This window comes from Struthio camelus, chromosome 18, assembly GCF_040807025.1.
Source record: "Struthio camelus isolate bStrCam1 chromosome 18, bStrCam1.hap1, whole genome shotgun sequence".
Classification (NCBI taxonomy): Eukaryota; Metazoa; Chordata; class Aves; order Struthioniformes; family Struthionidae; genus Struthio; species Struthio camelus.
Genome location: NC_090959.1, coordinates 15,637,919 through 15,665,753, shown reverse-complemented (window position 1 = coordinate 15,665,753; position 27,835 = coordinate 15,637,919). Strand labels below are relative to the sequence as shown.

Below are 27,835 nucleotides of genomic sequence, written 5' to 3'. Positions count from 1 at the left end.
GTGAGGGGACGCGGATGGGTGTTTGTGAGGGGATGCGGGTGAGTGTTTGTAAAGGGAAGCAGTGGGTGTTTGTGTGGAGACACGGTAGGTGTTTGTGAGGGGACGCGGATGGGTGTTTGTGAGGGGACGCGGGTAAGTGTTCGTGAGGGGACGCGGTAGGTGCTTGCGAGGCGACACAGGTGGACGTTTGAGAGGGGACGCGGGTGCGTGGCGGCGGTAGGGGCACACGTAAGGGAGGAAGGGGCTGTCTGCGTGACTGTCCCGGGGAGAGGGACAGACCAGGTGCGTGACCGGAGGGGGACAGCCGGGAACGGGTGCCCGGCCTGCCCGCTGGTGGCACCACAGAGCTGCGCGGCGCCGATGCAGGCGCGGCGCCTCCGCCGGCTCTAGGACCCCGCCGAGCTCCGCCGGCCGGCGAGGCGGGGGCGGGACTACCCATGAGGAGCAGCCGAACCAATGAGCGCCGGGCCGCGGCCTGGCTCATTTGCATCCCGGCGCGCCGCGGCCAATGAGCGGGCGGGCAGCCGGCCGCGCCGCGCTGCGCGCCACCCCGCCCGGGCGGCCGAGGCCGTCGCGGCTCATTCGGAGAATGGCCGCGGCCACGGCGTGCGGCTCGCCGCCCAGCCGGCCGCCCCGCGAGCAGCCGCCGCCGCCGCGGAAGCGGGGCGACTCCCGGCGGCGCCAGGCCGCTCTCTTCTTCCTCAACAACATCTCCCTGGACGGCCGCCCGCCCTGCCTGGCCGCCGAGAAGCCGCCGCCCCCCGCCGCGGGCCCGGGCGAGGGAGAGGAGGCGGCGGCGGAGCCGGCCGGCGCTCTGCCGCGCCTCCTGTCGCCGCCGCCGCCGTCCTGCCAGCCGCCGCGGGCCCCCCACGCGCCCCCGCCGGCGCTGCTGCTGCCCGGCGCCCCCCTCGCCGCCGCGGGAACCAAGGGCGAGGCGGAGCCGCCCCGCGGGGGCATCTTCCTGCCCCAGCTGCTGCTGGGCGGCCAGCTCTGCCCGCCGCCCCCGGCGCCGCCCGCCCCGCCGGGGATGCCGGTGGCCGCCAAGCCGGGCGCGCCGGGGCTGCTGAGCCCCACGCCGAGCGCCGCGGGCGGCGGCTTCGCGCTGGAGGTGCAGCGGCAGAGGTGAGTGAGGGGCTGGGGGCTCGGCTCCTCCCCGCGGGCTGGAAACGGGCCGGCCCTCCCGCCGCCCGGCCGCGCCGGGGCCGCCTCCTCCTCCTCTTCCTCTTCCTCCTCCCCCCCCCCCCCCCCGCGGGCAGAGGCGCCGTGACCCGCCGTCCCCCCGCCGCGGCGGGGCGTGGGACGCGCCGGAGCCCTGGGAAGAGCCGGACTTTCCCAGGGCCCGGGGACACCGGGCATGGGAAACCGCCGCCCCTAGGGGCGGCCGGCCGTGGGAGACGGGGGCTCTCGCTCGCTCGCTCCCCCTGCCGCCGGCCGGCCTCTTCCCTCGCCGCGCTGCCGTGCGCCGCCCCCCGCGGAGCCGCGGCGGCGGAGCCCGGCGCCGGGCGAGCACCTGCCGGCGGCGGGGATGGGGCAGCGCTGCCGCGGGCTTCGTCGCCGCGGACGCGCTGCCTCTGCCCTGAGCGCCGCCAGCCGCCGGGGCTGCCTTTGTTTACATCCCGCCTCTGCCCTGCCTTTCCGCCGGGTGCGCCGATGCTGCAAGGGGGCTTCTTGCAGCGCTGCTTTCCTCCTCCCTTAGCTGCCCTGACGGTCGCGGTGGCTGCGCTGAAAGTGCCGCATATGTTGCTTAGCTATTTGTCTGGTTGCCTGAGCGAATGCCCAAAGTTGGGCAAGTGTCTGGTGATGGGGATTTGCAGAATATTTGGGCAGCTTAGTCTCCAGCTGGGGTTCTGCAGTAACCCAAATCCTTCATGCTTTGTGCTTTTTCAAAGCCTGATCTTTGAAATTTTCTGTTTGTGGATGAAGCTAATAGAGGCGCTGTTAGATAAGCTCTTACTCCATGTAATCTGCATACTACTGAGTGCAGTACCTTCCCTTAATTTCTGCTGCTTGTTTACACAGTAGCTCTAAGAGGAATATTAATACATGCTCGTATGCTGGGATGTTTCTCAATCCTCTGCAGAGAGGGATGTTCCCCCCTTCAGAGGGAAATTATTGCTGTACAGCCAGGGGACTCTTATCAGCCTGAAAGTGTGCAGTTTCTCATCTGAAAGGCAGGATCTTGTTCCGATCTTTGGGGATTGAAGTTCTAAAGCAACTTTTGTCAGGCCTTTTCCTTGGAGAAGTAGCTTTGCAAAGTGAGCACATATGAGAGTACATATAGGCAAAAACAATATCAAAGACATCCAAGTCTGTATTCTTTATAGTGGCTTCCAGAGCTTTGTTGGTAAACTGAAATAGAGATGTCTGTCCTTTAAAGCTGAGGAGCTTTGCGCATACAGTTGATTAGTGCTCCGTTTCAGTGCACAGCCACGTAACGGATGTGTCCTGTTGATCAAGAAACTGCTACATGGCGGTTCCGGTAAATTTTAGAGGAAAGCAGGTATTTGTGAGTAAGAATGTTTTTAGGGGTTGCCCCTGCCAGGTTTCTTTCTCTTTTGAATTGTCAGGGACCACCCATTACTTTCCCTTTCATAACGGCAGGCACCTTTCTTTCCCCAATTCTTGAAGAAATTGAAAATGGGCCTCCTACTTTAATGCCCTGTATGCACAAATTACATTGTTATGTGCAGTTTGTGCAGTAAAGCCTAAAGTAACAGTGTTGCTATGACACAACTTCTTCATAGCACTCCTGCGGTCCTCAAAACCCTATTTGGTGCTCTAGGTGCTGTGCCATTCACCGTATTGTTTTAATATTGCCCATCAAGCTTTTGAGGGCAAGTTTTACAAGTATAATTACCTCTGCGTGTGACACAGATTGCTCTGTGCACAGGCATACTGAATTTTGTACAGCTGGAATTCATGCAAATTATTCACTCCTTCTCCTTTCCATGCCGAGTCAATAGGATACAAACAGAACATGTCGGAATACATACTCCTTGGATCTTCTCTTGATGTCCTTCCTGTCTCTTTCCGTGGCATCTAATTTTAGATGTTGTTATGCTCCGCTATAAAAATTCTAATCAGTCATTCTGAAAAGAATGTTAAATCAGGAGTAAATGGTAGAGAGAAGTGTGAGGAGGATCATCAGAGGAATGGAAAGGGTTTCTGCATGAGCAATAGCAAAACAGACTATGAATTTCTTTAGCTTGGAAAACAGAGGGCTGAAACATGGCGTTGCCTTCATTGTTTTATGTACCTCTAATGAAGGTGATCTGGAGTGAGAGTTCATGTTGTTTTTTTCTTTTTTTTTTGTCTTAAGGAGTTGTGGGAAGCACTCATTGCAATTGTCAGGCAGAAGAGGCACATCTTTTTTTGTACCTGCCTGATTAAGTTGTCGGACTCGTTGTTGCAGGAGCCCGAGAAGTGTAAATGGCTTAATAAAGGGACTAGACCAATGAATGGATCACAGGTCTCTCAGATGTTGTTTGACCCTGTGTCTTATTGAATCCTCCTCCTTCTGGCAAAAGGGATAGTTTTACACTGCCTGTGAGGATGCATTAAAAAACTCTCCCAAAGTATTTACTACCAGTCGCGTTGAGTGCCGAAGTGAATGAGAGGGACCATCTTTTCAAATGACAATTTTAGCTGATGGGAAGGCTTTCAGAGCATGGGACCTGGGGCACTTTATTTTCCTCCCTGTTTAGTTCCGTGATCTGTCCCGAGACAAATGACAGCCCTTGGTCTCTGCAAAGTGCCAGTGTCTCCTTTTGTTGCAAATACACAGAGTGATTCCATCAGATGTGCTTCCGTCATGCAGGATAGTTATTATTATACTGCATCTCTTTGTGTATAGTGTAGTAATTACAAAATAAGAATCAGAAAGCCCCTAATAGCTGCATATCTTTGTCATCTCTGATTTCAACAAACAAACCCAACTGGTTTTCCTTTTACCGGGACTCTGGAATTTAGATATCTTCTTAGGTAAAGTATGTTGCCACTCACTACATGGGTTAACTGTTTACATCGAGCAAATATACAGGCGTATGAAGTCATCGGAGGAGGTGGTATTTGCGCTGCTGCTCTGGACATCTAATCTTTGGTGCCCACTTAAGGCAGCTGTTCTCCTTAGAGGCCTTTTTTAGTCACTGTGAAGAGCTGCTTTGACCTGCCCTTAGTGGAGCCTCTCTGCACTGGGGCCTGAGCAGAAGAGGCTCCCAAATTTACCCTGTCTGTTTTAGATGACCAGTGTTGCTTGAGTCCTGTGCCATAACTGGTGATTTCATAGCAGTGGTGTGTGCCCCAGATCAGTAGAGGTCACTTTATTTGTCCAGAACTGGCAGTTTCTTTGTACTGAATGTTATTAGAAAACTCGATCTTGTTTGACTTGATTTTGAAGTTGCGAGAAGCTGGTGGGACTGGCTGGTGTAGCTCAGGGCAGGCTGTGGCTACACCTCACTGCAGATGGGATTTGTTTGCTGTTTATTTATTAGCAGCAGGCAAGATTTCTGGTACAGTCCAAGGAACAGGTAAACTGCTCAGGTGATGCAACACTGAGTTTCTCGGAGTTGTTGTGCAGCTGTCAGGTCCTTCAGGATGGAAACTTCAGTGGTGAACTGGCTGTGTGTTAATAGTGCTCCCTTAAAGGTACTGTTTAATCCAAATGCCTCGTTTTGATGTGCTGCTGGCTGAGCATTATAAACTTAAAATGACTTTAATCTTCCATTTTTCTTTTTCTAAAGAACATTCTGTTTACAGGATCTCAAATTACAAATCTGTGTTGTACCAGCTTTCTTACTCTGCTCATCACCCCTCTTCCTTTTCCATCTTATTCCATTCTTTTGTTCTTTCAAAGAACCAGCCTAACAAAAAGCAGTGGAGGGAGGCAGCAAATAATGAACAAGTCAGCATTCATAGATTTTAATGAATTTCTGCAGCTGGGTCTGAAATTGGCAGAGCTTTCTTGGGAAACACAAATAACAGAGAGCCCTGAAATAGCCAGGTTATGAAAGCACGAGGAATGGGAACAACAGCCCTGAATGTCAATGCTTGTTGTGCACTTCAGAGGTTTCAATATGGTGTAATGCAGAGCAGCTATTTTACCGTGTATTCCCTGCGTTTTGCTGGGCCTAAGAACAAACACTGAGATGAAATTATTTGCCACTGAAGCTTTAACGCCTTTGATGTTCAGTGGTCAGGGGGCTGAACTGAACGCTGATTTTTGCTGATAAATCAGAAATGACTGACTGAGCTGATCTAGATCGTTTTAAGGGTGATGGTTTAAATGATAGTTGATAACAGCAGTACTTTGGACCAGTTCTGCTTTTAAGTGTTAACTGGATGCAGTATTGCTGACATAGTTGTGATCAAATTTATTCCGTGTGTAAAATGGCAGAGATGCTTGCTCGGGCTTTTATGCTTGTGATGGTTGATGTATTGTTCTGTCCTGCTGACAGTTTAGCTGCTGATGCACGTTTTGTTGAGGTGGATGAAATCTAATGTTTCAAGGCCTTCATTTTAATTTCTAAGCTATATTTGGAGTAACTTGAGCACATATGGTGCTCTTCAGGAAGCAACAATATTTCGCAGAGTCTGGAGGCTTTGACTTTACAGACATGAACAATAGATTGAAAGGTGCTGCTCAGACCTGAAAACAAATGCTTTCTAAACCCATACTTTATTTAAAACTCGGCTGAAGGCTGCAGTCTCCTTCTTAGCAAATTCTGCTGTGACAGCTCTGTCTCGTGTGCACCTACAGGTGAATTACATGGGTCCAATATTAAGTGATTTATGACTTATGATTAGTAACTACCTATACTGTTAATATCTGAAGCTCCCATCCAGATATAATAGTCAAAAAAGAGTAACTAATCTGTATGCCTAGCAGGAAACATGGAGATCAAAAAATACATGTCCTTGTAGCCCACACACTTCTGCGAGGGGTTCTCGGTCAAGCCGTCATAGCAACTTCGAACAGTAAGGTTATTAAACCCCTTCATTTGGAAGGGACAAGAGGTTTACAAGCAGCGTTGTTCCTCGTTAGGAAGGAATCTGCATACAGCATTAACTGCACTTGCCGTTGATCTCGCCTGCAGGCAGATTCTGTAACTTCTCAAAGCGACTGTGCAAACGCCTCTGACAGCTGCGCTTCGGGGCGACGCGGACGGGCTGCGGGAAAGGGGAAGCGCTAGAAGAGTGTTGTTCTGACCTTTTGCTTTCCCTTACTACCGACTTGCAGGGCTTTTCTGAAGGAGGCACTGATGATAGTAGAAATGATGTTGTCTTGCTTCTTCAAGTCAACTGAGAGGGAAAATGCTACCGATTGAAGCATGAGTAACTGAGTAGCTTAACTTGTGGGAGAAATTGTTGGGGCCCTGACCCAGATTTCCAGCAAACAAGTCCTGGGGTTTTGGGAGCAGATTCGCCTTATTCTGATGCTGCTGTACTGTGGACTTGAATGTACTTCCAAAGCTTTATGTAGTAGCACGTGGCTATTTCCTAGCAGTTTGCTTGCAATATTACTTATTTTACAAGGTTTCTTCCAAGTCAGGCAAAATAGTGGAAGTTTTATTAGACTATTATTTTCAAATGTGGCTCTTGACTCTGAAGTCCTCAGGATCTCAATGTACTGGCTTAAAACAGAGCTTTTTTGGTTCATAGTCTAAAATAAATATCTTCTCCCTCCTCCTCCTCCCCTTCCTCCCCCCAAATGTCTGTTCGTGAACAAGTGCCTTTCTTTGGATCTTAGCACTCGAACTTCACAAAGCTCATGTTGAGCAACAGCTGTACGCTGAGAGCCGAGAGAGTGTATGTGCTGAGTAAATGTTTAGATTGTCATTGCTCTTTACCATAACTCTGCTTAGCACAAAAGTCCTTCTTGATAATTGTGGATAAGTGGACTGTTCAAACTTGCAACTGCTTTGCCGATTGACCTGGCAGCTAGTTCACCTTATCTGCCGCTGAAGCTCCTTTGTCAGGGCTGCTGTTTGCTCTTGACACGGTGACTAAACCAGTACAGAAGACTCATTAGCTGTGGTGCTCCGTTTGCTGCACTCGTATTAACAGTGGAAGGAAGTGCAGAGTCGGGAATGTCTTCGCTTTCAGTTTTAAATAATAGTTCTGAACTACAGACCAGCTCTTCTGCTGTGTGTGTGGTTTTGTGGGAGTCACTCCTCTCCTCCCCCCACCAAAGTTCTTTATTAACCATTTTTAAAAATTTCCTGTGATATGTGTCTTTTGGTCATATTAAATCTCGAAGACTAACTTAAGCTATCCTGGGTTCCTCCTCCTTCCAACCACAGTTAAAGCTGTGAGGCTCTCAGGCAAAGCGAGCTTGAAGATGCTTGTGATCCTTCTTTTGAAGACTGTTCTGAAGTATGCTGGCTCTATAGTTTGAGTTTAAAAATGCGTAATCTGTCGTGTACATGTGCATAATGAAGTATGGATTCTTTAATGAGCAGGAGGTATTGTTGATAAAGTAGATGACCGCAGACTGAAGGTGCTCAGCTACGAAGTCTGTCATGCTAGCTCTTCTCATGCAGAGCTTTTAAACTCCTAACCTTTCGTTTATAGTTATTGCGTATATGATTTACTGTAAATTGTTTTCATCTGACTGCTAAAGACGTCAAATGAGAAGCTTTCACTGTCCTCTTAAGTGCAAGAGAAGCAAGAACACTTCAGGAGATACAACTCTGGTTCATAGGAAATACTGAATCTTTAAAAGCTGAAAGCTTGCTACCAGTTAACTCAGCTACCTGCTGTGATTGTCTTAGCCTTTCCCTTCCAAGCTGTGAACACCTAGATCGTATGCAGTGAGCTTCTTCAGGGAGCGCTTCTTGCGCCCCGTTCTTGCGTAGCATGGATGCACCCTAGCTCAGCGTGGCTCGCGGTAGCCCCTCAGAAAGCCAGGTAGCAGTTTAACTTGCTAGCCAGCCACGCTGTCTTGGGGAATAGTGTGAGCGGAACTGCCAGTCAAAGCTTCTTGGTCTACAGCATAGACAGACCTGCACTTGCTCTGTTGTGGTCACTGCAGTGTAAGCATACGTTTTGCCTTGCTGAGCTACGACCTCTTGATTGTGGGTTAGAGGAGATGACAGAGGTTGTGGCAGGAAGAACTAAGTATGCATAAAACCAACAGGAGACCTCCCTACGCTTTCTGCGAGTTTCCTCCATCACCCATCCTGAATTCTTTCTTCCTCCTCAAGTAAAAGATTCTCTTCTGTTTAATTGGGAATTCTGTTGTACTGGATGCTTTTATTTTTAGTAAGGCACATAACAATATGTTGTGTCCTGGCCAGCACATACAGCTTGCTTTGTGAGAAGCAGCTGGGATTTTAGGAGCAGGGTTTAGACGCGCTTTAGAAAAAGCGGGCTCTGGGCACAGCAAATCTTGCATCTGGCTTGGTGGCTCTGTTGCAACAGATGGTTTTCGTAATACTTAACTGGAAGGCATTATTTAATCCTTGGATTGTCTAAACATTCTTAGCACCGAAACAATGTGATATATGAAATGCAATGAATGCAAAGCTTATTTCTTAGTAGCATTAGGTTCTTAATCATATGTGGCTGTGAATCAACAATAAAGGAGCAGCCTCTGTGATGAGTATCTATGGTAATTTCTTTTCTTGTTAGTATTTGGAGCCTTTCAGGCTTAGTGAGCTTTTCACTTACTTTACCTCCAACTTAATTCAATCTGTCCTTCATTTCTGTTCTTTCTCACTTGGGTGTGCTGCATTACGTATTTTTTGTCTTGTAGCTTTTCTTTCCTTAGAAAAATACGCAGTATTCTTCAAGTCTGTTTTGGACCAGCTCTGATGCAGGAAAGCCCCTGGTGCTCCTTGAGCTTTGTGTTTAAAAAATAAAAAATAAATCACGAATAACAAGAGAGGTCAAGGAACTAGGCCTGCTCTCTAATCCTGTGAGGTCTGACAGAGACCTACTCTGAAACATAAAAGTTCCTTCCATGCTAATTTAGTCAGTCAGTTTGAATTTTTTCTTTAAAATGAAAATTCTTGGAGAAATAAACTAGGCTCCCTGTGTGACTCTTGCATTTATTCTCTGGCAGTCCGACATTTTCAACAAGTGTCAGAAGGAGCTGCTGGGACAGTGGCTTGCAATGCAAATTGTACCGCGAGAGCTCTGTGCGTTGGCCCACATGCTGCGCGTTTGTGCATCCAGCAGTTGTCGTAAAGCGTTGAGCCGCTCACGTTGTGAGGGAGGAGCGCTTTAGAGCTGAGCAGTAGCCGTGCTGTCACTTATGCATGGTGTCTTCTCCTCTGCTGCAGCATCACATTGAATGTCAGGTCTAAAAACCACCTAACCGTGAAAATGTCTTGCTCGGTCCTTGGCACTTGATGGCACAGATCATTCATTGCAGTGATTTGTTGCATTGAACATGCGATTATGACGGTGTTTTGAATGGGATTCAGTATGAATGTGGTTTCTGACTTTTGGCTGTAATTACTGAAAAGTTGTAGCTACTGGCAAGTCGTACTCGATCTGCTTTTGAGGAGCAGGAAGCTCGTCAATATAAACACGGAGGGTTGTAAGGCCTGGGACATGGATATGAAAATAGGGATTCTCCTTAAATGCAAGCCTGAAAACAGTAAATGTCTCTTGATCTGCCTAAATGATGGCAGCTGAGAAAAACATTTTTTTTTTATTCCTCAATGCTAGTATTTTTACCCAGTCTCACTGAAACACAATTCGTATCTGCTTGTTGGCTTGCATATAAGGAAGGAAAACTATACAGCTTAATTCTTTAAAGTATGTCTTGACAAAACAAACCTGATAGGCATATCTTCCTATTGTAAACAAGAGTTGGGATCGGGATTCATGTGCAGATTACCTCTGATGGTTATTCCTAAACTGGTGCTTCCACAAACCAATAAATGTTTCTTGTCCTTGTTATATTTAATAACTCAGTCTCTTGACAGCTGTGGTTGTACTGAGGCATGTAAAAGACCTTACAAAGGGACATCCATATTAAAATAAAACTCTTCTAAGTCAGAGAAGGGAAACTAACATCTATTAGCCCCTAATTTCACACTGTAATTAAAAATCCTTGACCTTCTCCATTCTGTCTTCCTATTAGCAGACCGTATTGCTGAAGAGCAACAGAGAATATAAGCCTTGCTGCTAATTTTAGCCAAGTGCCTATGGGTGTGCATACACGCGTGTGCATACATCATGACATCCTTCCCTCCAGCAGAAGGGCAATAGATGTGACTCCATCTGAAATAAATCAGTAATGCCTATGCATTTGGCTGGAGGAGATCTCAAGTCATGTTATTGTCTGGCTTTTGCAGCATCTTTGAATGCTTATCTCACTAGGTCTGACCTCCTGTTCCCTCCTCCTGCTTTGGTTCCTGGTGCTGTCTAGGTGCACTGAAAATGGGATGCGGGACAGGAGTCCTTCGGCAAATAGGCTGTGCCAGCGCCAAACCTGAAAGCGGTTTTCTCCACAGAAGCAGAAGGAAGTTAGTGTGATCTAAAGGAATTTCATTCCACTGCTTTATGGTGTTACAGTATGGAGCCCAGATATTTTGGAGCAAAACCCAAAGGTTAGGTGCAGGCTGTTGGTTTTTCCAACTCTTTTGTCATCTTCTGTCTGTGATCCTCTGGTTTGCCTTCTCCTTCTACTTTTTCCTTTCTCTGTCCACAGAGCTCTCTGTAGAAGTTCTGTGAAACTGGCAGTAATCCTAGGATAGGTGTTGATGCAATTTATGTAGTAAATTGTTGTATCAAGTTTCACGTGGCTAGTAGTGTGCATAAACCTCTGCTAATGTACAGTATTCTCCAGTTGCTTCCCCGTGACCGTGTTCCAGAGCCTGCACTCAGCATAAGTAATCATGAGACGTTATTTATACCTTACAGTAGAGAAAGGCTGAACGGATGATTTAGAGTTCAGAAATGGAAATCTGTTTCGAGCTAGTGAAAGTGTGAGCAGCACCTGATCTCTTGGTGGCCTCATTCAAGGTAGCTGATCATGAGATCACTAAACTTGCTCATCAAATGTGGTGCAGGAGGAAGCATGGGTGATATGAGCAACTTAGTACCTAACCAGATGTGGCACCCCTTTCTCAAATGGGCTGTAATGACTTCAGTAACTTATGCAGCTTGAAGATAGTGCTGAGGCTGGTAACCAGTTCTCCAGGCTCATGTTGGGTCTCTTCTATGCTTCTGTGCCCTGGCACTACCTAAAACATCACTGGCAACATCTTTGTTACTTTTAATTGGTTTCTGTAAAGGTTAACAGAAAGCTACTGCATTTAAAGTAAAATATGCACATAGCTGCAACAATGGTGTGAAACCAGAACTCCCCTTTTTTTTTTTTTTTAACCTCTCCTGTCTACGCTGCTGTGGAACTAATCACGATAAAAAGTCGTGACAGAAGACGGGGTCCGGACGCGGCGTGGCTCAGCAATATGCTTGTGGGTGAAAATAGCTGAACGTTGACTGCACCGACCCTTTGGTTGTATGGTTGGCTCCAACTGCAAGCCTGCCTGTGTGAGAAAAGTGGGGGGTAATTTGGATGGGAGGGGAATCCTGTTAAGATTTTTCAGAAACTTCTGACTTAACCCCTCCTTAGGAAGGGAAGAGACCTGTCAGAGTCAGTTCACTTGCTATGACAGAAATACAGAAACCAGAAGAGCTAAACAGAGGAAAGTTTCAAAAAGGTGAAATAGCAACTGCGCTTACTGGCTTAAGTAAGGTCATCAACCACTACAGTTTAAAGACCAAACCACTCGTTTTCACCTCGAGTGGAAATAATGGATGGATATGAAGGCTGGAAAGCCTCTAAAGGAAATAGACTGATATGGAAATACCTTTTGAGAGGCTGGGGAAATATTACTTGAAGTGAGATTCATGAGGGCTGCTGCTTCCAGAGGTTAAAGACAAAAAACTTGGCAGCGGAGCCTGCGTGCTGCAGCAGGTTCTGTGGTTGCGGAGTAGGTGGCCGGAGGGCCGACACCATCGCTCAGAGATGGCCTCGCCCAGGAGGAGCCGGGGCAGGAGAGTCTGGCTTGTGCCTCAAGCGATGTCTGATAGCACAGAAGGGGTAGTGTGTCTCTTGCGTTTGCTTAGAGATGATTGGTCTTTAGCAGATACTATGACATGTCTAATTACAGCAAATTCCACTAAATTTACCCTTATCCTTTGGGGTATCTGTATGTAGCCCAGCCTGCTGGGACAGGGGCAAAATATTCCTGGCAGGCCATCTGAAAGGTCACTGTTTGTTCTTTAATCTACTGTGACTTAAACAGCTTTTTCCTTTCAATTTGCAAGACGGGACGCTTGGGGATTACTGATGCTATACATAGGTTTCTCTTAGCTGTATCCTGTTCAGCTGGGACACTTAAGAGCTATATAACTCTCTGGGTCAGGAAGCCTGCATGCTGCTTGGCCATCGTTGTTTGCCCTCTGCCGGGAATTTCTGTGTCTGCGCTCAGTAGGGTGCTATTAGGACTGGAAGAAGACAGCTCTGAAGCACAGAGTACAGGCAGTTGGGTCTCTTTGGTGGGAAATCCATCAGAAAGAATAAATATGTGGGTTGGCTACTGCTTCACTGGGGGGAGGTGACAATAGAATTTTGAATTTAAGAGGTTTTCTTTCCTTAATGCTCGTGTTTAGCTCATCCTGGATTCAGCAGCTGTGCTGGAGTGTGTGTGCGTGTGTGTGTGCGTGGAGATAAGAAGCAAAGGCTTAATCCAGAATTCCTCTCCTTGATAGCCCTTTATCTCTACACATGTGCTGCCTGGCGTTGTGTCTTCTCGTGGGCCTCCCAGGGGTGCTGGTTATATAAACACAGTTACTGTTTTTAATACTGGGGTTCTGAGAGTGTCCTTTTTTTCCTGGTCCCTAAAATAAGGGCTGTAAGCCCCAGAAGTGATCTCTTGACTGAAAAAGTACAAACAAGCAAAGATCCTCTGTAGCTTGTTAAGAAATAGCTGTGCTCAAGTAGCTGTTTGCTCACAGCCGTGGACTTCAATTGGTATCGGCTAACGGATGTGTCTGAGCTGTCTTCAGGATGCAGTTGAAATTATAACCTGCTCCTCAGAGCTCGTTACCATTTTAAAATTGGAAAGTGTAACTGCCAAGTAGTGTGTCAGTAAGAGTGTTTGTAAGGTAACTTATAGTACGTGAATAGATTTTGGTATTCTGTTTCAGTATTTAGGTGACATTTGGTAACAAATGCACTCTAGAAACTAATTATCCTTTGAATTCCAGCGGATCAGACCGCAGGCGAGGACTGTTATTCTAGCTGAATCTGCTTAGCCCAGGGTACGTGACTCAACATCCCCCCCCCGCCCCCATCGGGCAGGAGCTAGCAGCTGCTAAAGTGATCCTGTGTTCCCTGTTATTGAAGTATGAATTGACTACAGGGAAAAAAAAAAAAAGCACTAAAACTAAAGCAGACCGTTTGCAAAATAAGCTCAGGCACCTCAGAAAGCATTCGTTCGCAATATGCTCCAAAAAGGCACCGTCCGATAAAGAAGTTGTGCTGACTAATGCGATGGAGGAGACCGACAGGCTGCTCGCAGGCTGCACCGACAGAACGGTGTCACTGTAAGATGTTTACTTGTGCAAACACAGTTTAGGTACTGACTCTAACTGGATTAGTGAGACCTCTGTGTGTACCCTCTCTAGAGATCTGAGAAGCTTGTCTTGCCCAATACCTTGAATTTCTCCAAGGTGACAACTTCGCTTGAGGACAGAAAAATATTAGCTATAAAAATAGCTAAAAATGATGCTTCCTGTTGGCACAGTGGGGATGAGTCATTGTGGTTTTGAGCAAATGGGCAGGACCTTCCTTTCATTGCAGCAGGGTGGTTTTTTTTTTTTTTTTTTACTTGGATACGCACTTACTGAACAACAGGTTCAGGGGTTGTTCCTTCTTGCCCTCAATACTGAGGAAACGCGGAGAGTGTTCAGAACAAGTGACACTCCTGACCACCTCCACCAGGGTGGCAGCTGTAGCTCTCTGAATCAGGCCAGCCAGTTACACTGGCTCCCTTTTACAGAATTGCGTGCTGCTCTTATACCCATCCCTGTCCTTGGCTTTAGCTTCATTTTTCCTCAGCTCAGCCACACGTGGCTTCTCTCAGTCTGCATCCAGCCAGGTCTCCCCCACTGGTGGAGGAAGACTAGGGAGGGTTTGGTAACTGCGTTCGTGCCAGTAGCTGCAAGACTGGGCTCCGCGTTTCGTGAAGGTGCTTTTTTTCATTGCAGATCAGATGCCAAATCAGAGTGGAAAGCAATGTGGATGTGAAATTGTTAAACTTTCCCATACCATTCTTGCTGAATAAGAACAAAAAAATATTTTAAGACTGAAATATTGGTGAAGGGCGTTGAAGGCAGTCTAGTAGGCGTGCCGGGAACGTTCTTCAGTGGCGCTCTCAATAGCTGCTGGTTTGTAGGAGGCAATCCTTAGCTGTAATAAAGGTGTTGGTTCATAGGGAGGACTTACCTCTCCCGTGTTCACAGAAAGGGACACTAATTTTTCAGCCTCCTGCTTGTTTGATTTGTGGATATTTTTTTTCTTTTTTTGAGGGTGGTTTTTTTCCTTAATGTCTGAACAGCACTGCTGAGAAACTGTAAACAATATCAGATTTACTTAAGTGAAAAATAAAGCCTTATAGGGGTGTAAGTTGGTACAAATTCTCTTTTAAAAGGATGCTAAGGAGATTATAAGCAAACTTTGGGAAGAAGGGGCAAAAACGTTCATTTGTTTAGTTTGGCCTTTGTTCTCTGCACATACTTGAAGATACAGGGAAAATGGTAGTTTACATTCTTTTGAATGTATGGTGAGGAATGAGGAATTAATTTCGTTTTAGGAGTACTTTGAGACTGAGGTGTCTTTTTGGAAAACCTCTGGATAAATGTTGGTATGTACAACTCCAGGAAAACATTAGAGATCTCAATGTAGAGGCTTGCCTATGGATCAGCATTTTTGAATAACGTTTATGTCAATATACAAGGAAAGATACCAGAGCATCACCTTTTCTGAAGTGCTAGTTTTTCCTGCTGCTTAAACTCAGACAGAAGAACTGGTATAGCTTTAAACAAAAGGAGCAAATACCCCTGTCGCAAACAATCTGCTTGTCATGGAAATTTGTAATTGCATAGGAAGTGCTGTGTATCGGTGACTCTGCATGGTAATATTGATGCACTATGCAAAGTGTAACTGCCACGTCTCGCTGGCACAGCTTTTGGCAGGCAGCTCTGGCAGTAGCTCCTGAGTAACTCAGAAGAGAGGAAATAACTGGCAAGAAGGAGGAAACGAGGTGCGAGCACCTGCTTTGTCGCTCAAGCAAGGGTGTACTTACGCTTCTAAGCACCAGGCTTATTTTGTTCGCGGCCAATACTCTGGTATATGTCCTGCTGCAGCAACAGAGCAGTGTGTTTGTATTTCTTACCCAGCTCAGGCTGAAGAGGATGAAAGGCAAAGTAACTAGGATTAGCAGATTGGTAAACTATTTTGAAATCTTGACAGGCTGGACTTCAGGACCAGACTCAATCCCAAGTAGCTTTTTTTGATCTTTAACTTGAATCAACTGAAGCTATAAATGTCTCTCTTCAAAAAGATTCTTCCATAGCTGTTAGTAAAGTAATAAATCCCATTTGGCCTGAAACTTTTTGTTTCCTTGCACCTACCCAAGGTACCGTGCTTATAGTCTAGCGTTGGGTGCTAACTTCCAAGCCTGCGAACCTGGCCTCAGCCTGTTTCAATGGTTTGGCTGCTCATGTGTGCAAGTGCTCCAAAAGCTGCTCTTCGAGACCTGGGAGCATCCCAGAGGGCAGTGTGCAGCCACGTAGCCAGGGAGAGCGAGTGCTGCAAGGGAGTATGACTGCTGCCCCCTGCATTGCAGATTTGCAGCTTATTAGAAACAGCAACAATTTATTTCTCAAAGTATTTATTGTTTTTCCAGGAATGAGATCCCTCCCACCCAAAAGTAGATCTTGTAAAACCTTTAAACCAGAGTCCTGCAACTTTGTCTAGTATGCTTCTGTTAAGTTGACTTCCACAGGAGCATTGTCCATCTATGGAGTTACTATGTAACGTTGTAAGAAAAATTTGGGCTTCAACGTATGTGGCTTGTGCTAAAAATATAGCATAATATATGCTTAAACAATGCAGAAAGCATACAATCCAAACTCGGTATTTTCTTGGTGGCAATTGAACCTGAATGCAACGTTCTTATGGAAATTGCAGCCATAGGATTTCACAATTCATTTGTAAATGTCTACCGACAAAGAAGGAGCTGACTTTGACAGTGTTAAGACATATTATTACTTTGGCAAGGTCAATTTTTCTGCTTAAACTAACTCACGTAATTCCTGCTATTCTCTTTTATCATCTTCCAATTCTGGGATTTCAGATGGGCACCGAATATTCTTTGCTTCCTCTAATAGCCTTCTCTATTGTTTTTCTGAGAGATCTGTCAATTTTATTGAGTTAACGTCATAGACTTTTAGTCTGACTCCCAATGCCGACAAAACACCATGTCCTGCATGAAGGAAGAACACAGATATAGATGTTCCATCATCAGACAGCTATAACTGCATGTATCAGTAGATTGATTGATTAAAAATATCTTATTCTCTTGACTTAATGTGGGAGACTGTTTGTAATGTTTCTTGTAAGATTTTAAACAAGTATTTGGAAGCTCTTTAGGTGTTTAACTTGTAGGTGAGTGTTCCCGTGTGTTGCAGGTGGTGAATATTCCTGTTAATTAATTTGGTACAAATACATAATTCTAAGTAAAAGGCTGTAAGGGCCTTAGCATGGGGGAGGGAGGGGGAGTTCTTGGCCTTTTAGAAATCTGAAACTCCTAGTTAAGTGCTCTTCCAAAAAAAAAAAAAACAAAAAAAAACCACACACTCCCTTTCATCAGTATGAACTCAGATCTGTTGCAGTTCCTAAACTCGGAGGCTATGAACTAATATTGTTCACTCTTCGTGGTGTTGTACATTTTACAGAAGGCGTTTTATCTCCCAGCGCTGCTCTCTAGAGTTTTTAGAAGACATAGTGGAATATGCCAGTGTACGAAGGTACTTTTTTCAAAAGCAGCATTAATCTTAACTCGTTGCATGCAGTCCTCTCCTCCCTCCACCCTCTTCCACGCCAATATCTGAGGTCCTGCATGCTAGTGCTGCCATCTGATCATAAAACTGGCATGACTTTTTTGCAGAGCACTTAACAGAGGTGTTCCCTTTTTTTTGTAATTGCAGAACCAAGCACATATCTGGGTCTCCAAGACACAAAAGTTTGAAGAAGATGCACTTCATCAAGAACATGAGGCAGTATGACACAAAGAACAGCAGGTAACTTCTGGAGACCAGCTGTGTGCCCCTTTTACTCATGTGAAATAGGATGTGCTCATAAGTAGATTACAGGGGTGCAGTGTTGTCAGCCATTTCGTATCAGTGGTACTAATATGTGATGTCCACGCGGTCTTGTTAGTTTAAAAATATAGATGTGTCAAAGGTGTTAAGTGTTCATATTTGGTATAGCTTCAGCAGTATTCTGATGGTTCGGTCATCCTACTTTGAGGAGGAAGGGAGGAGGTTAAAGGCAGACACCACCCTCTCCCAACTGCTTCCTCATCTCTGGCACAGAGAGATCAGAGCTGAGGAAGATGTATGGAAAATGGCTTGGTTTATCCCTATTGACTTGTAATTACTGAGCAGCAGAGAAAGAAGGGGCTTATGTCCATATTTAATACTCGCAGCCCTGTGAGTATTAATTGAGTGGTACCATCATCTAAGTGAGTATAAAATACAAACTTTGTGAGAAGATCTCCCTCAACACTGTCATAGTAAAGAAAAAAAGGTGAACTGAGTGAACTTTTGAGAACTGTTTGGTTGGACAAGGGCATTCAGAGAATGAGAGTGTCTTGTCTGGAATATAGAAAACTGAAGTTATTTGCAAATAGCCTGGACTATTGAAGAGAGCATGTGTTCCAAGGCAATCAGATACATGACAGATAGCCTTTCTTTAGGGCTCACTGTGGTGCCTTAGGTGAACTGGTCACACATTTGGTGCTGATAAGATGAGGCTACTGCTGCAAAACCCCTGCATAAGTGGGAAAAGTGACTTATTTTATAAGGGCAGGTAAACTGTCTTTAACAGCTTGTGCCAAATATGAGCAGGCAGAAAGTGCAGTCAACGCTGCTTGCGGGTATATTGTTTCCTGATCCCTGAGGGTAGCAGACCTGGCCACTGGCTGACAGGCCAGCAAGTCAGAAAATAATTCAGAAATTCCTGTATGGTGAGAGTCTATAGTAGTTGACTCTCACTCCCAAGTCCTCTTTTTCATTTATGTTTAAATATCTGAAGACTGAGACCTACTATGAGAAGTCCTCACAGTGATGCCAGTTACTGAACATTGGGATTTGATATGGAGCCTGGCTCTAAGGACCTGCAGGGTCACCATGAATCTTCTGGTTTTGTGCTGCTCTCTCAAAAGATGAAATTCACAGCATTATCTATGTAATTTATAGAGCAAATTAAGAGAAATCTGGTGTTCATGTTCCATTAAAAAGCTGCTTTGTTGCTGCCTGTAACTTCTGAATCTTGATTCTTATCCTGATGTTCTCCCGTCTACTTACAGGATAGTATTAATCTGTGCTAAACGAACACTGTGTGTGGCTTTTTCTATCCTACCGTACGGGGAAAGTTTACGGATCAGGTGAGTCATCTTTAACTGCTTTGTGAAATTTCTGCGGTATTGTTTGCAAAAGAGCTTCTTAAATGAGTGCAGTTGCAGCTGTCCTATTTTGAAGCAGGTAATCGTTTATCTGACTTACCGCTTAAATATATGGACAAGAGCTTGCTGTCAGAGCGGTAAAATCAGACATTGCCCCAATGTCAAAGTGTTCATTCTAACTTCAAGAGAAAATACTGGAAAGGGGTAGGCTTCTCTTCAGATGTTTGTTCACACGGTCAAGACTCCTGCCCTGTGAAATCCCTGTTACCAGCTGGGAACCTGTGACATGATTTGTTGCGGTATAACAGCGGTCAGAAAGTAAATGTCCCTAGTGCAGCAAGCAGTTGCGTCGGCAAAATAGCCAGCAGAATGCAGAAAAGCTGTACCTTAAACACACGTTTCTGTTGGCATGATGGCCTGCGTATCCAGACACTGCCACTGCAGAAGTGTACCTTTGCCACCTTGATCATTAACTATACTGATGCTGACAGAGTCTGAGGGATTACCTGGACCCAAATCCTGTACTGCTAAACTGAAGCATCAGGGAAGGATGGTCCCTTCTTTACTGAAAACTCTTCCAGGGTATATAGCGAAGCTATATCTGAATACGTTTAAGATGCTCTTCTAGCTTCCAGCTCCTCTAAGCCGTGAGTGTCATTGTATTTGCAGTCTAAGAGAAACTGAAACAATTTGGCCTGACTGATGTCGCGCTTAGCTTCTTTGGAGCTCCACTTTTGTATAGAACTGTAAAAACGATTGCTGTGAGAAACAACCTGCTAGCTGGATTTCCCTGCAGCTTTGCTCAGCCCCTTGTGAACCCTTAAGTTGATTCTGTGAAGGTGTATGATCTATAAATATACTTTAAAAATATTCATTTTACTTTAATCCACTTCTGTCAAGACAATTGTGGTGTTGCCTCTGTGCTGTACGTAACTTATGGAAGAAGGAAACGGATGTTTAGTGGTAGGATTTGCATTGTATTCAAATACGCTTGCTATAAAAATAGTAAATGGGGAAATAGTCTTTCATTTCATAGAAAAGCAGCAAGGTCGCTGGAGTTATTTTAGAGCAGTTCTGAGCACTGTGTAATTCTGCTTGTGTATAAGCTGGCCATGCAGTTCTTCAACGGAAAGCGGCTTTATTGCGTTGGAGTATAGGTGACAATGCTGCGTGCTGCCATCCCTGAAGCAGAGTTCTGCTAGCAATCTTAATTCTTAGTGTGAGCTTGTGGGCACAGTGGTTGGAAAACTGCAATTGAAAGGCGAGTTTCTAATCCTGGAAAAATAGTAATATAAATAATGCTTAATCTTAAGTGTTTGAGCATTAGTGTGTGTAACAAATGGAATAATTTTATGCAGAAAGACTCTGTATAAAACTTGAGTTTACTCTTAGTAGGTATATTGGTAGAGATTTGAGTTAAAAAGAAATGAAATCTGATTATTCAGTTAATGAAGAATCTCTACCTTGTGAATAGATTATTCAAAAATTAATGCTTGCTTAGAAGTGGGATTGAGGGGTTGCCCTGTTCCCACATAGTAGAACTCTGACCTTGTGGTATTGGCTGTAGACGATGGTTTGCCATAGAGGAAGGTGGGCTTGCGCTGTATTTTCCGCTAGTGCGCTGTCTTATCTGCGTTTAGTGATCTAAAAATGGAAGGACAGAAACAACGACATCCTTCTGGGGGAGTTTCAGTCTCCACTGAGATGGTGCTTGGACTGGAAGGAGTAGAGCTAGGAGCTGATGGCAAGGTAAGGAAAGGCTTTGTATCTCTTAATCTGTAGTGGTGATGACTAAACTACTGACTGGAGCAGAGGAAGATGGGCAGATAAGTCAGCCTCTTCTAGCCTTGTCACGATGTGAAACTGAAGTAAATAATTTAGTTTATGCTATGCTTCACCATCCGTAAAATGAGAGCTTTAACTTTCAGAGCTGTGAAAGTTTATTGAGCTCCTTGAAGTCTGAGGCGTTAGGATTGAGTTGTGATAATGCTCCTCTTCAGGAGGCTGTCAAAGTCCCTAATCACTTCTTCCTCTGTTTCTGGAGAATTGATTCGACTCTTGGGTCTCAGGCAACTTGTGAATGATGATTTGATAGAAATGTGAGCAAAATTTAAACCTGTTCAATTAAATTTATGTACTACCAGAATGTTGTTGATGTGATTCTCCCCTTTTTCTTCCCCCATCCCCAAATCCTCTACAACTCTTCCATACTGAAGTGATTGGAAAAAAGGTTTTCCTGTGTCCGAGTTTTTCCTCCTTCCCCCCCTCCACGTTTCAGGATGTGCTATGAACAAGGGGGTCCCCAACCCCAAACAGAAGCTCCGGGGGTCTCTGTGTTGGAAAGTTCTAGGTGTTTGCAAATTTTTCAATAACGTTCCTTCTATAACTGCTACAGTTTTCTTTTATTTAAGGTTGTGTCCTATGCAAAATTCTTGTATCCAACCAATGCCCTAGTTGTCCGCAAAACTGACAGCCATAGTGTTGTTCCTCCATGTCGAGCTAGTGCTTCACGGAGTCTTCCTGGATCGAGGTATAAACCTGTGACAGCAAAAACAATACCAGCAGGAACTGAGATAGGTAAGGTCAGCTGCCAGCTTTGTTACCACTTGCACGCACAGCAATGAACAACGAATATGTTTGTCAGGCACGATGCTATTGGTGAAAGGCATTGTTAGGAAGGATTTGCTGCAGTTGGAAGAAGACCGTTTTTAGCACATTTTAGCAATGAAGGTTTGTTATTGAAGTGCAAAGGATGAGTCTTAGGGATGAGACTTGCACGCATTCATTACATTCCTCTGTATATCTAGTCTTGAATTGCGTAAATATAACTAGAAGTGCAAGCTTTTCCTTGTAAACATGAGGTTTTATGTTTTTTTTAAACAAGAAACATCAGATGTATAGGTGGTTTTTCCTGCTTTCCAGCACCATAACAATGCATTAACCAACGAGTTTACGATCAGAAGCTGTTCTCTTTTGTAAAAGTGCACATCTGACAAACATGTGGCTGTCTGAAAGATTTGAGCGTACACAAAGGAATTCAGTCTTGTGCTGCTGTCTTTTGCGCGTTTGCGGAGTATGACGTGTTAGCTTGCACGCAAGTCTAAAATGGTACATCAAGAGTCTATCAGATTGTTTTTTATTAATAACCCTAATATCTGACTGGTGCATTTATGGAATGCAGACAGGTGGCTGTAGCTGCAGTGTCTGCAGACTCCAGAGCGCAGGCAAACTCTTAACATGTGCTGTTTGAAAACTCTTTTTAAGAGGAGGTGCAGAATTTCTAGAGCTGTGTGTCTTGTGGTGCACTGTTATGCTTTCTTCATTCCCTCAGGAAGTGAAGCTGGGGAAGCAGCAGAGTATGATCCAAATCTTCTGGATGATCCTCAGTGGCCTTGTGGAAAACACAAGCGTGTTCTTATCTTTGCCTCTTACATGGTAAGTGACTGGCATACCTGAAGAATGCCTAGAAGACCTTGCTATAAAGAACTACCCCTAGGTAGACGAGACAAATAAGTTGTGGCTTTTTTGAGAACTGATTAGGAAAAATACCAATGGTTGGTTTTGCACATTGAGCTTGTCAAGAACCAACTTGACCCTTATCTCCATGTTTCCATTTGTTACTTGTAACCATCTGCTTACTAGCTTATTCAGACTTGTAAGATTGGTCTGTGGCGGAGACTCAACCTTGGCTATTAGTTAGCAAGGCATTGAAGGAACGTAAAATAATTAATAATAATAAAAATTGGTTTTGCCTTTGCATTGAAGTGTCCTTGAAAGGCTTGTTTGGCTGTCAGCACTGCTAACAGGAGCAATGACAACTTTTGCCTCCTGTGTTTCAGACAACAGTCATAGAATACGTGAAACCCTCGGACCTTAAAAAGGATATGAATGAAACCTTCAGAGAGAAGTTTCCTCACATCAAGTTGACATTGAGCAAAATTAGGAGGTAAGAAACAAGAAGTGAGTAATGAGGAAATCTAGCACTGTACAAAGCTGCTTTTATCTTCCACTTGTATGAAGCAACTACTAAATCTATTAATAGTATATATGATTAAACACTAATCTCTTGTTGCCCGTTGAGCTGACTGTAGATGACAACCTTGAGCAGGAATGCTTAGGATTCTGTGAAAGGGTAACAGTATCTTCAGAGTTCAGCCTAAAAGGGTTTTGTTTCATCGGCTGCGGTGTACTGACACTAACGGCTAATTAACAGTGAATCAGCGTTAGCCTTGAGACAAATACTTGCAACCTGATTGTTAGGCTACAGTGCAGTTCCACTCTTAACTGGATTGTCTCTCTGAGCTATATGGCTATTTTTCCCTTTTGGTTACAATCCTCCAACTGGATTCTAGTATAAAGAATAATCTTAGGTCTGGGGAGTCTCAGTAAAGAAAAGCGTTTCACGTAGGCAGGACTATGCCATGCGGAATTCCTTGACTTCTAGAAATGCTTCTGGCTATTCATCAGTGAGATGCACTGTTGCATCTAGAGAGAGCTGTAATCTTGTTGGTAGTATGCTAGCCTTAACGTAGTCAGGGTCCTCTGAAACAGTCAGCTAAAAACAAGATTCTGCTGAATCAGTAGAGCTATGTGTAACTCAGCTTTGATGGGAAGGTTTCCTCAATTGGAGTTTACGTGTTCTGCCAGACTATCCTGCGCATCTCTTTGTAGCTGTTTTGAGAACTGTAGGTTCACAGGGAGATCTCTGCAGGTGTAGCATGAATGACAGTGATAGAGGTAGCATCTATCTGTTGCCAGTTTGCCTTTCTGCTGAAATGAAGGGCTACCCACTGTGGGAAGTGTGTGAACCAAGACTGAGTGGGCAAGCAGACTGGGTTTTTTTGGGATGTTTGTAGTAGACTGGTCTCCATGCAGCAAGTACTGTGATCCATACAGCTTTCAAGCGGTTTTGCATAGGCCAAGGCGATTCAGTCCGATATGAATCGCAAACCAGTTTGCGAGCTCAAAGGGAATTGTATAGCCATGGCCCATGTGTCAGTGAGGCAGCTTAAGCCCTTGACGTCCGTCGGCAGGTGGGAGCCTTCTTCCCCAGTAGATGTTGTCAGCCAGGTTAAATCGGTTTGTGCCTCAGATCCAGCTTGCTGCCAATTGAGCTACTCCAGTCTAAGATGATACTCATCAGTCTTCCAAAGCAGAAGTCTCACCCGTATGCTCTTCGCGTTTCCATGCTGCAGTGTTTCTAATGCATTTCATAAAAACATTGTTTGACAATTTTTCTTCTATCTCTAGCTTAAAAAGAGAGATGCGGAATCTGAGTGAAGAGTGCAATCTGGAGCCAGTTACTGTGTCCATGGCTTATGTTTACTTTGAGAAGCTTGTTCTCCAAGGCAAACTCAACAAACAGAACCGCAAACTGTGCGCTGGTGCTTGTGTTCTGCTTGCGGCCAAGATCAGCAGTGATCTCAGGAAACATGAAGTCAAACACCTTATAGATGTAGGTACCATCAGATTTGTTTCAGGTGTTGTCAAAGCCTTGTATTTATTTCCTAGAACAAAACAAAGATTAAAGCTAAGGTTTTCAGTATAGCCTGCTTGCATTTAGGACCAACTCTCTCGGTCAAAGTCTCATTAGGAGTCTTACTGATACTTTTCTTTAATTCTTGAAAGGTACCTGGCTGATACTGTCCCATGTTGTAATGATCCTGCAGTGAGCTTATTTTTGTATTTATGTGTGTTTGTGTGAGAAACAGTAACCGCTGTATGGGTGTCACAGCTGAGCTGATAGGCTGGTTTACTTGTTTGGTCCCAAGCAACAATTTTGATTCTGTAGGTACAGCCCTAGCCATGCAGCACTTACTCCTATTTTATGCTGACTTAATCTGACAATGTATTGGTGTCTTGTGGATAACCCCCTTCTCTTCTTTTTTTTGTTCTATCATAGAAACTAGAGGAGAGATTCAGATTCAACAGGAGAGATCTAATTGGCTTTGAATTCACCGTGCTCGTAGCTTTGGAACTGGCTCTCTATCTTCCTGAAAACCAAGTTTTACCTCATTACAGGCGGCTCACACAACACTCTTAACCAAAGCTACGTTCCAGCTGATAGCCAGTGGCTCTGGGAATAGCATCACTGAACACTGCTGCTGAACTTGCCCCCGGCCTTGCTATGCCACAGTGCTCATCCTGTCATGGCTACAGTTACTTTTGAAGTCTGCAGCATTTTTTTAAACCGTCCAGGTGTGCATTATGGATATGTATGCTGAGTCTGGGAGATGGTACGGAAAGAGTTGTTGAACTTCATTTTCTTTTGGACGTTTGAAGCACAAATATTCACCAGCTGGCTGTCATGGCTGCTGATTATTCCTTATTTATCTTTTCAGTTTCACTAAAACTGTTCTTCCCTATGAAGAATTGTATGGTATTGTGGGTTTTTTGGTTCTGTTTGTTTTGATTGTTTCTTGTTTGTTTCTTTAAGGCCTTTATTTGCTTCCTTGAAACTAAAGGAAGCATCACTTCCATTCCAGTGCATCACAAAGTTCAGATGTTTCTAAGAATCTTCTCACACTTCGACGTCAATGAAATGCATACTTTATTTTTTTAAAGATGTGCCTAAAACCTAGCTGGTCTGGAACCAGTACTTTTTAAGTTAGTTATGTTGTTTAGTGGGGATTCCTGAATTTATATAGCCATTTATTCTTTACCTGCATTGGCCTTGCATATAGGAAAAACGATTCCAGTATATCTGCACTAATGACAAAAGGGCATCTATACTGTGCTATAGATGTGTGAGTAGCAAGACTGAAATTACTCTGTTTCAATTTAGTTAACTATTAATACCTTAAGAACATACATTTTATTTCAAAATGATTGTTCCAAAATCTGTCATGAAATATCACGTGTTGAACAAGGTAGGTGCAGCGAAGTGATTGCCATTCTAATCCATTCTTCAGTGGAAGGTGAGCACTTGACTAAGAAGAGCAACTTGCTGTCAAATGTATCATTTGTGATTTTGATTTGTTTCAATGTTCTGTAGTCTGAAATAAGCACCTTTTTAGTATGATTGTCATATATGATCTTGTGTGCTCTAAAGACAATATTTAAGTCAGTAGAGTTATTGCTATCAAACAAAGCCAATGAAACAAAGCATGCTCAATACTAAAAATACTGCTTTTTTTTTTTACTCTGTTCTTCCAAGCGTTGTCATTGTAATGGTCCTCATGAAACTGGCATTTGTTGCACATCTGACTGAACAGCCACTTAATGGCTGATGTCCAGCAGCGCTCTAATGCTTATGCAGAGGTTAAATAACTTTGACCAATGACAATTCCTTTGTGTATTTTTAAAATACCCAGACTGGGAATGAATTCAGATATAAGTGGAACCTTTTGAGTTATTGGCTCTTGGTTTTATTTTCCTGAGCAATATTATGATACAAGTAACTGTCCATTTGCAAGGAACAAACCTGATGGTTGGCTATTATGATAAGAAATCTGTAATTTAAGTTTGACTCCTAAATGAAATGCTAGACCTCGTACTGAGGTAAGGATACCTGCTTTGAAATATGTAAAGTAATGTAAATGCCTGTTCCTTGTATTCAGTGTTTGTTGTAGGTAAAAACAAAGCTGGAACTCTGTTATTCAGCTGTGTTTTGCTTGAAGCTAATTTGGCTTCATTAGATTGCAGCAAACTTTATTGGAGCCCATTCCTCTCTAAGAAGGGCTCAAAATGTATTTTTCATATAACTACAGTGACTATCAAACCTTTTGTAACCGTGTTCAACTCTGTGTATGTAACTTAAGGTATTTGTGTGAAGTTTAATATGCTTGTAACTTCCCTTTAACACAAAGGGACTTTCCAGTCTTCTAAAATGAGATGATAGCTAACCAGTTAGAAAATAAGCTTGTCGGTTATCTTCCAAAGGTTTACAAAATGTCTACTAGTTAAACTTTCTACTGAATGTAACTGTCATTGCATGCAAGAAATACCTAAGTATTAAACATTTAGCATATACATAAGTCTTGAAATTAGCAAACAGTGGTGGACTCGACTATAGTGGTCCACTACTTACTAAACAATTGTGGAGAGAGGAAAAAATTGTGTAGAAATTTCTCACACAATATCTCCAGATGCTCATACTAACTGAAGTATTCTACTGTATAGTCAGAAAAAACTCTTTAGAAGTTCCTGGAGAATTATATTCTCCAACTGTTAACTTTCCTTTCTCACAGAGTAGGAAAAAAATATATATGCTTTGATTTTTTTTGGAACTCTTAGTGATCTCTATTCGGTGGAAGTTTGCCTAGTTACAGTCGGCATTTGGGCTGGAGTGAAGTCGCAGAATGGAAGCTATGGCATCACAAGATTTTTTTTTTTTTCCTGCTCTTTCAGAAGAACAAATTGGAGTACAGAATATTACGTTACAAAATGCCAAATGCTGTTTTAAAAACAACTAAACATTTCGTCAGGCACATGCAGAGTCCTTGAGCTCGAAAGCTGTACGGAGTACAAGCCAAAAATGACAACATGTAGTGATCACTGTGCTTGCGTTTCTGGAGTAAACAGAAGGCAATTCTCGAGTGACACTGTAAAACATTAGTTTCAGACTGAAACTTAGTCTGCAACTTTTAAATTGGTACCTCTTTCGTCACCTGTGCAGAAGCAGTGGTTCTGCAGGGATGCACTAACTTAGGTGTGTGTGTGTTTAACTTTTCTATTTCCTGAGTGTAGCTTGCAGTCTTGTTCATTTAAGCCTGTGTGGTAATATTTATCCTTTTACCTAAAAGCTGCCACCGTGTGGCAAAGAAGTATTACTACATTATCGATTAATAACCTAAAAATGGGACCTAAAAACAATGCATCTGCCAGCTTTACCCTTTCACAGTCGAACTCCTCTTGCTCCGACGGGAGACGCTGGTTTACACTGAGGGGTGCTTAAACTCGTGTTCCGTGTAAATATGATGCTGCTTTGACTCAGCACGGGCAACTCTCTTGATAAGAAAGAGGCTGTACGTTTTTCTGTAAACAATACTGTTACGTCTGTGTCCTAGTACATTAATTTAAGCGTAGCCCGTTCCATATTTTTCCACATGAATTAACTTGTGAAATTCCAGATGCTGTGAAATAAAAACAGTTTTTGATACACGTTTTGTAACCAAACTGCCTGT

At 44.1% G+C, this 27,835-nt stretch overlaps 1 protein-coding gene across 1 annotated transcript; it reads left to right on the top strand.

The window, feature by feature from the left end:
- Positions 1-589: 589 nt before the first annotated feature.
- CABLES2 (Cdk5 and Abl enzyme substrate 2) lies at positions 590-27,810 on the top strand. Its single transcript, XM_068912040.1, has 9 exons — positions 590-1,122; positions 17,233-17,325; positions 18,615-18,692; positions 20,351-20,459; positions 21,122-21,287; positions 22,042-22,145; positions 22,550-22,656; positions 23,961-24,165; positions 24,613-27,810. Exons 1-9 carry the CDS (start codon positions 590-592, stop codon positions 24,751-24,753), a joined length of 1,536 nt encoding a protein of 511 aa, XP_068768141.1. The 3' UTR covers positions 24,754-27,810.
- The last annotated feature ends 25 nt before the right edge of the window (positions 27,811-27,835 follow it).

What these genes read in the sequence shown, in the direction of transcription:
- CABLES2 (XM_068912040.1), top strand. Translation starts at nt 590, where the DNA reads ATGGCCGCGGCCACGGCGTGCGGCTCGCCGCCCAGCCGGCCGCCCCGC. An exon ending in TATGACACAAAGAACAGCAG is followed by an intron (nt 17,326 to 18,614) that starts GTAACTTCTGGA and finishes GTCTACTTACAG; the next exon opens with GATAGTATTAATCTGTGCTA. An exon ending in ACCAGCAGGAACTGAGATAG is followed by an intron (nt 21,288 to 22,041) that starts GTAAGGTCAGCT and finishes TCATTCCCTCAG; the next exon opens with GAAGTGAAGCTGGGGAAGCA.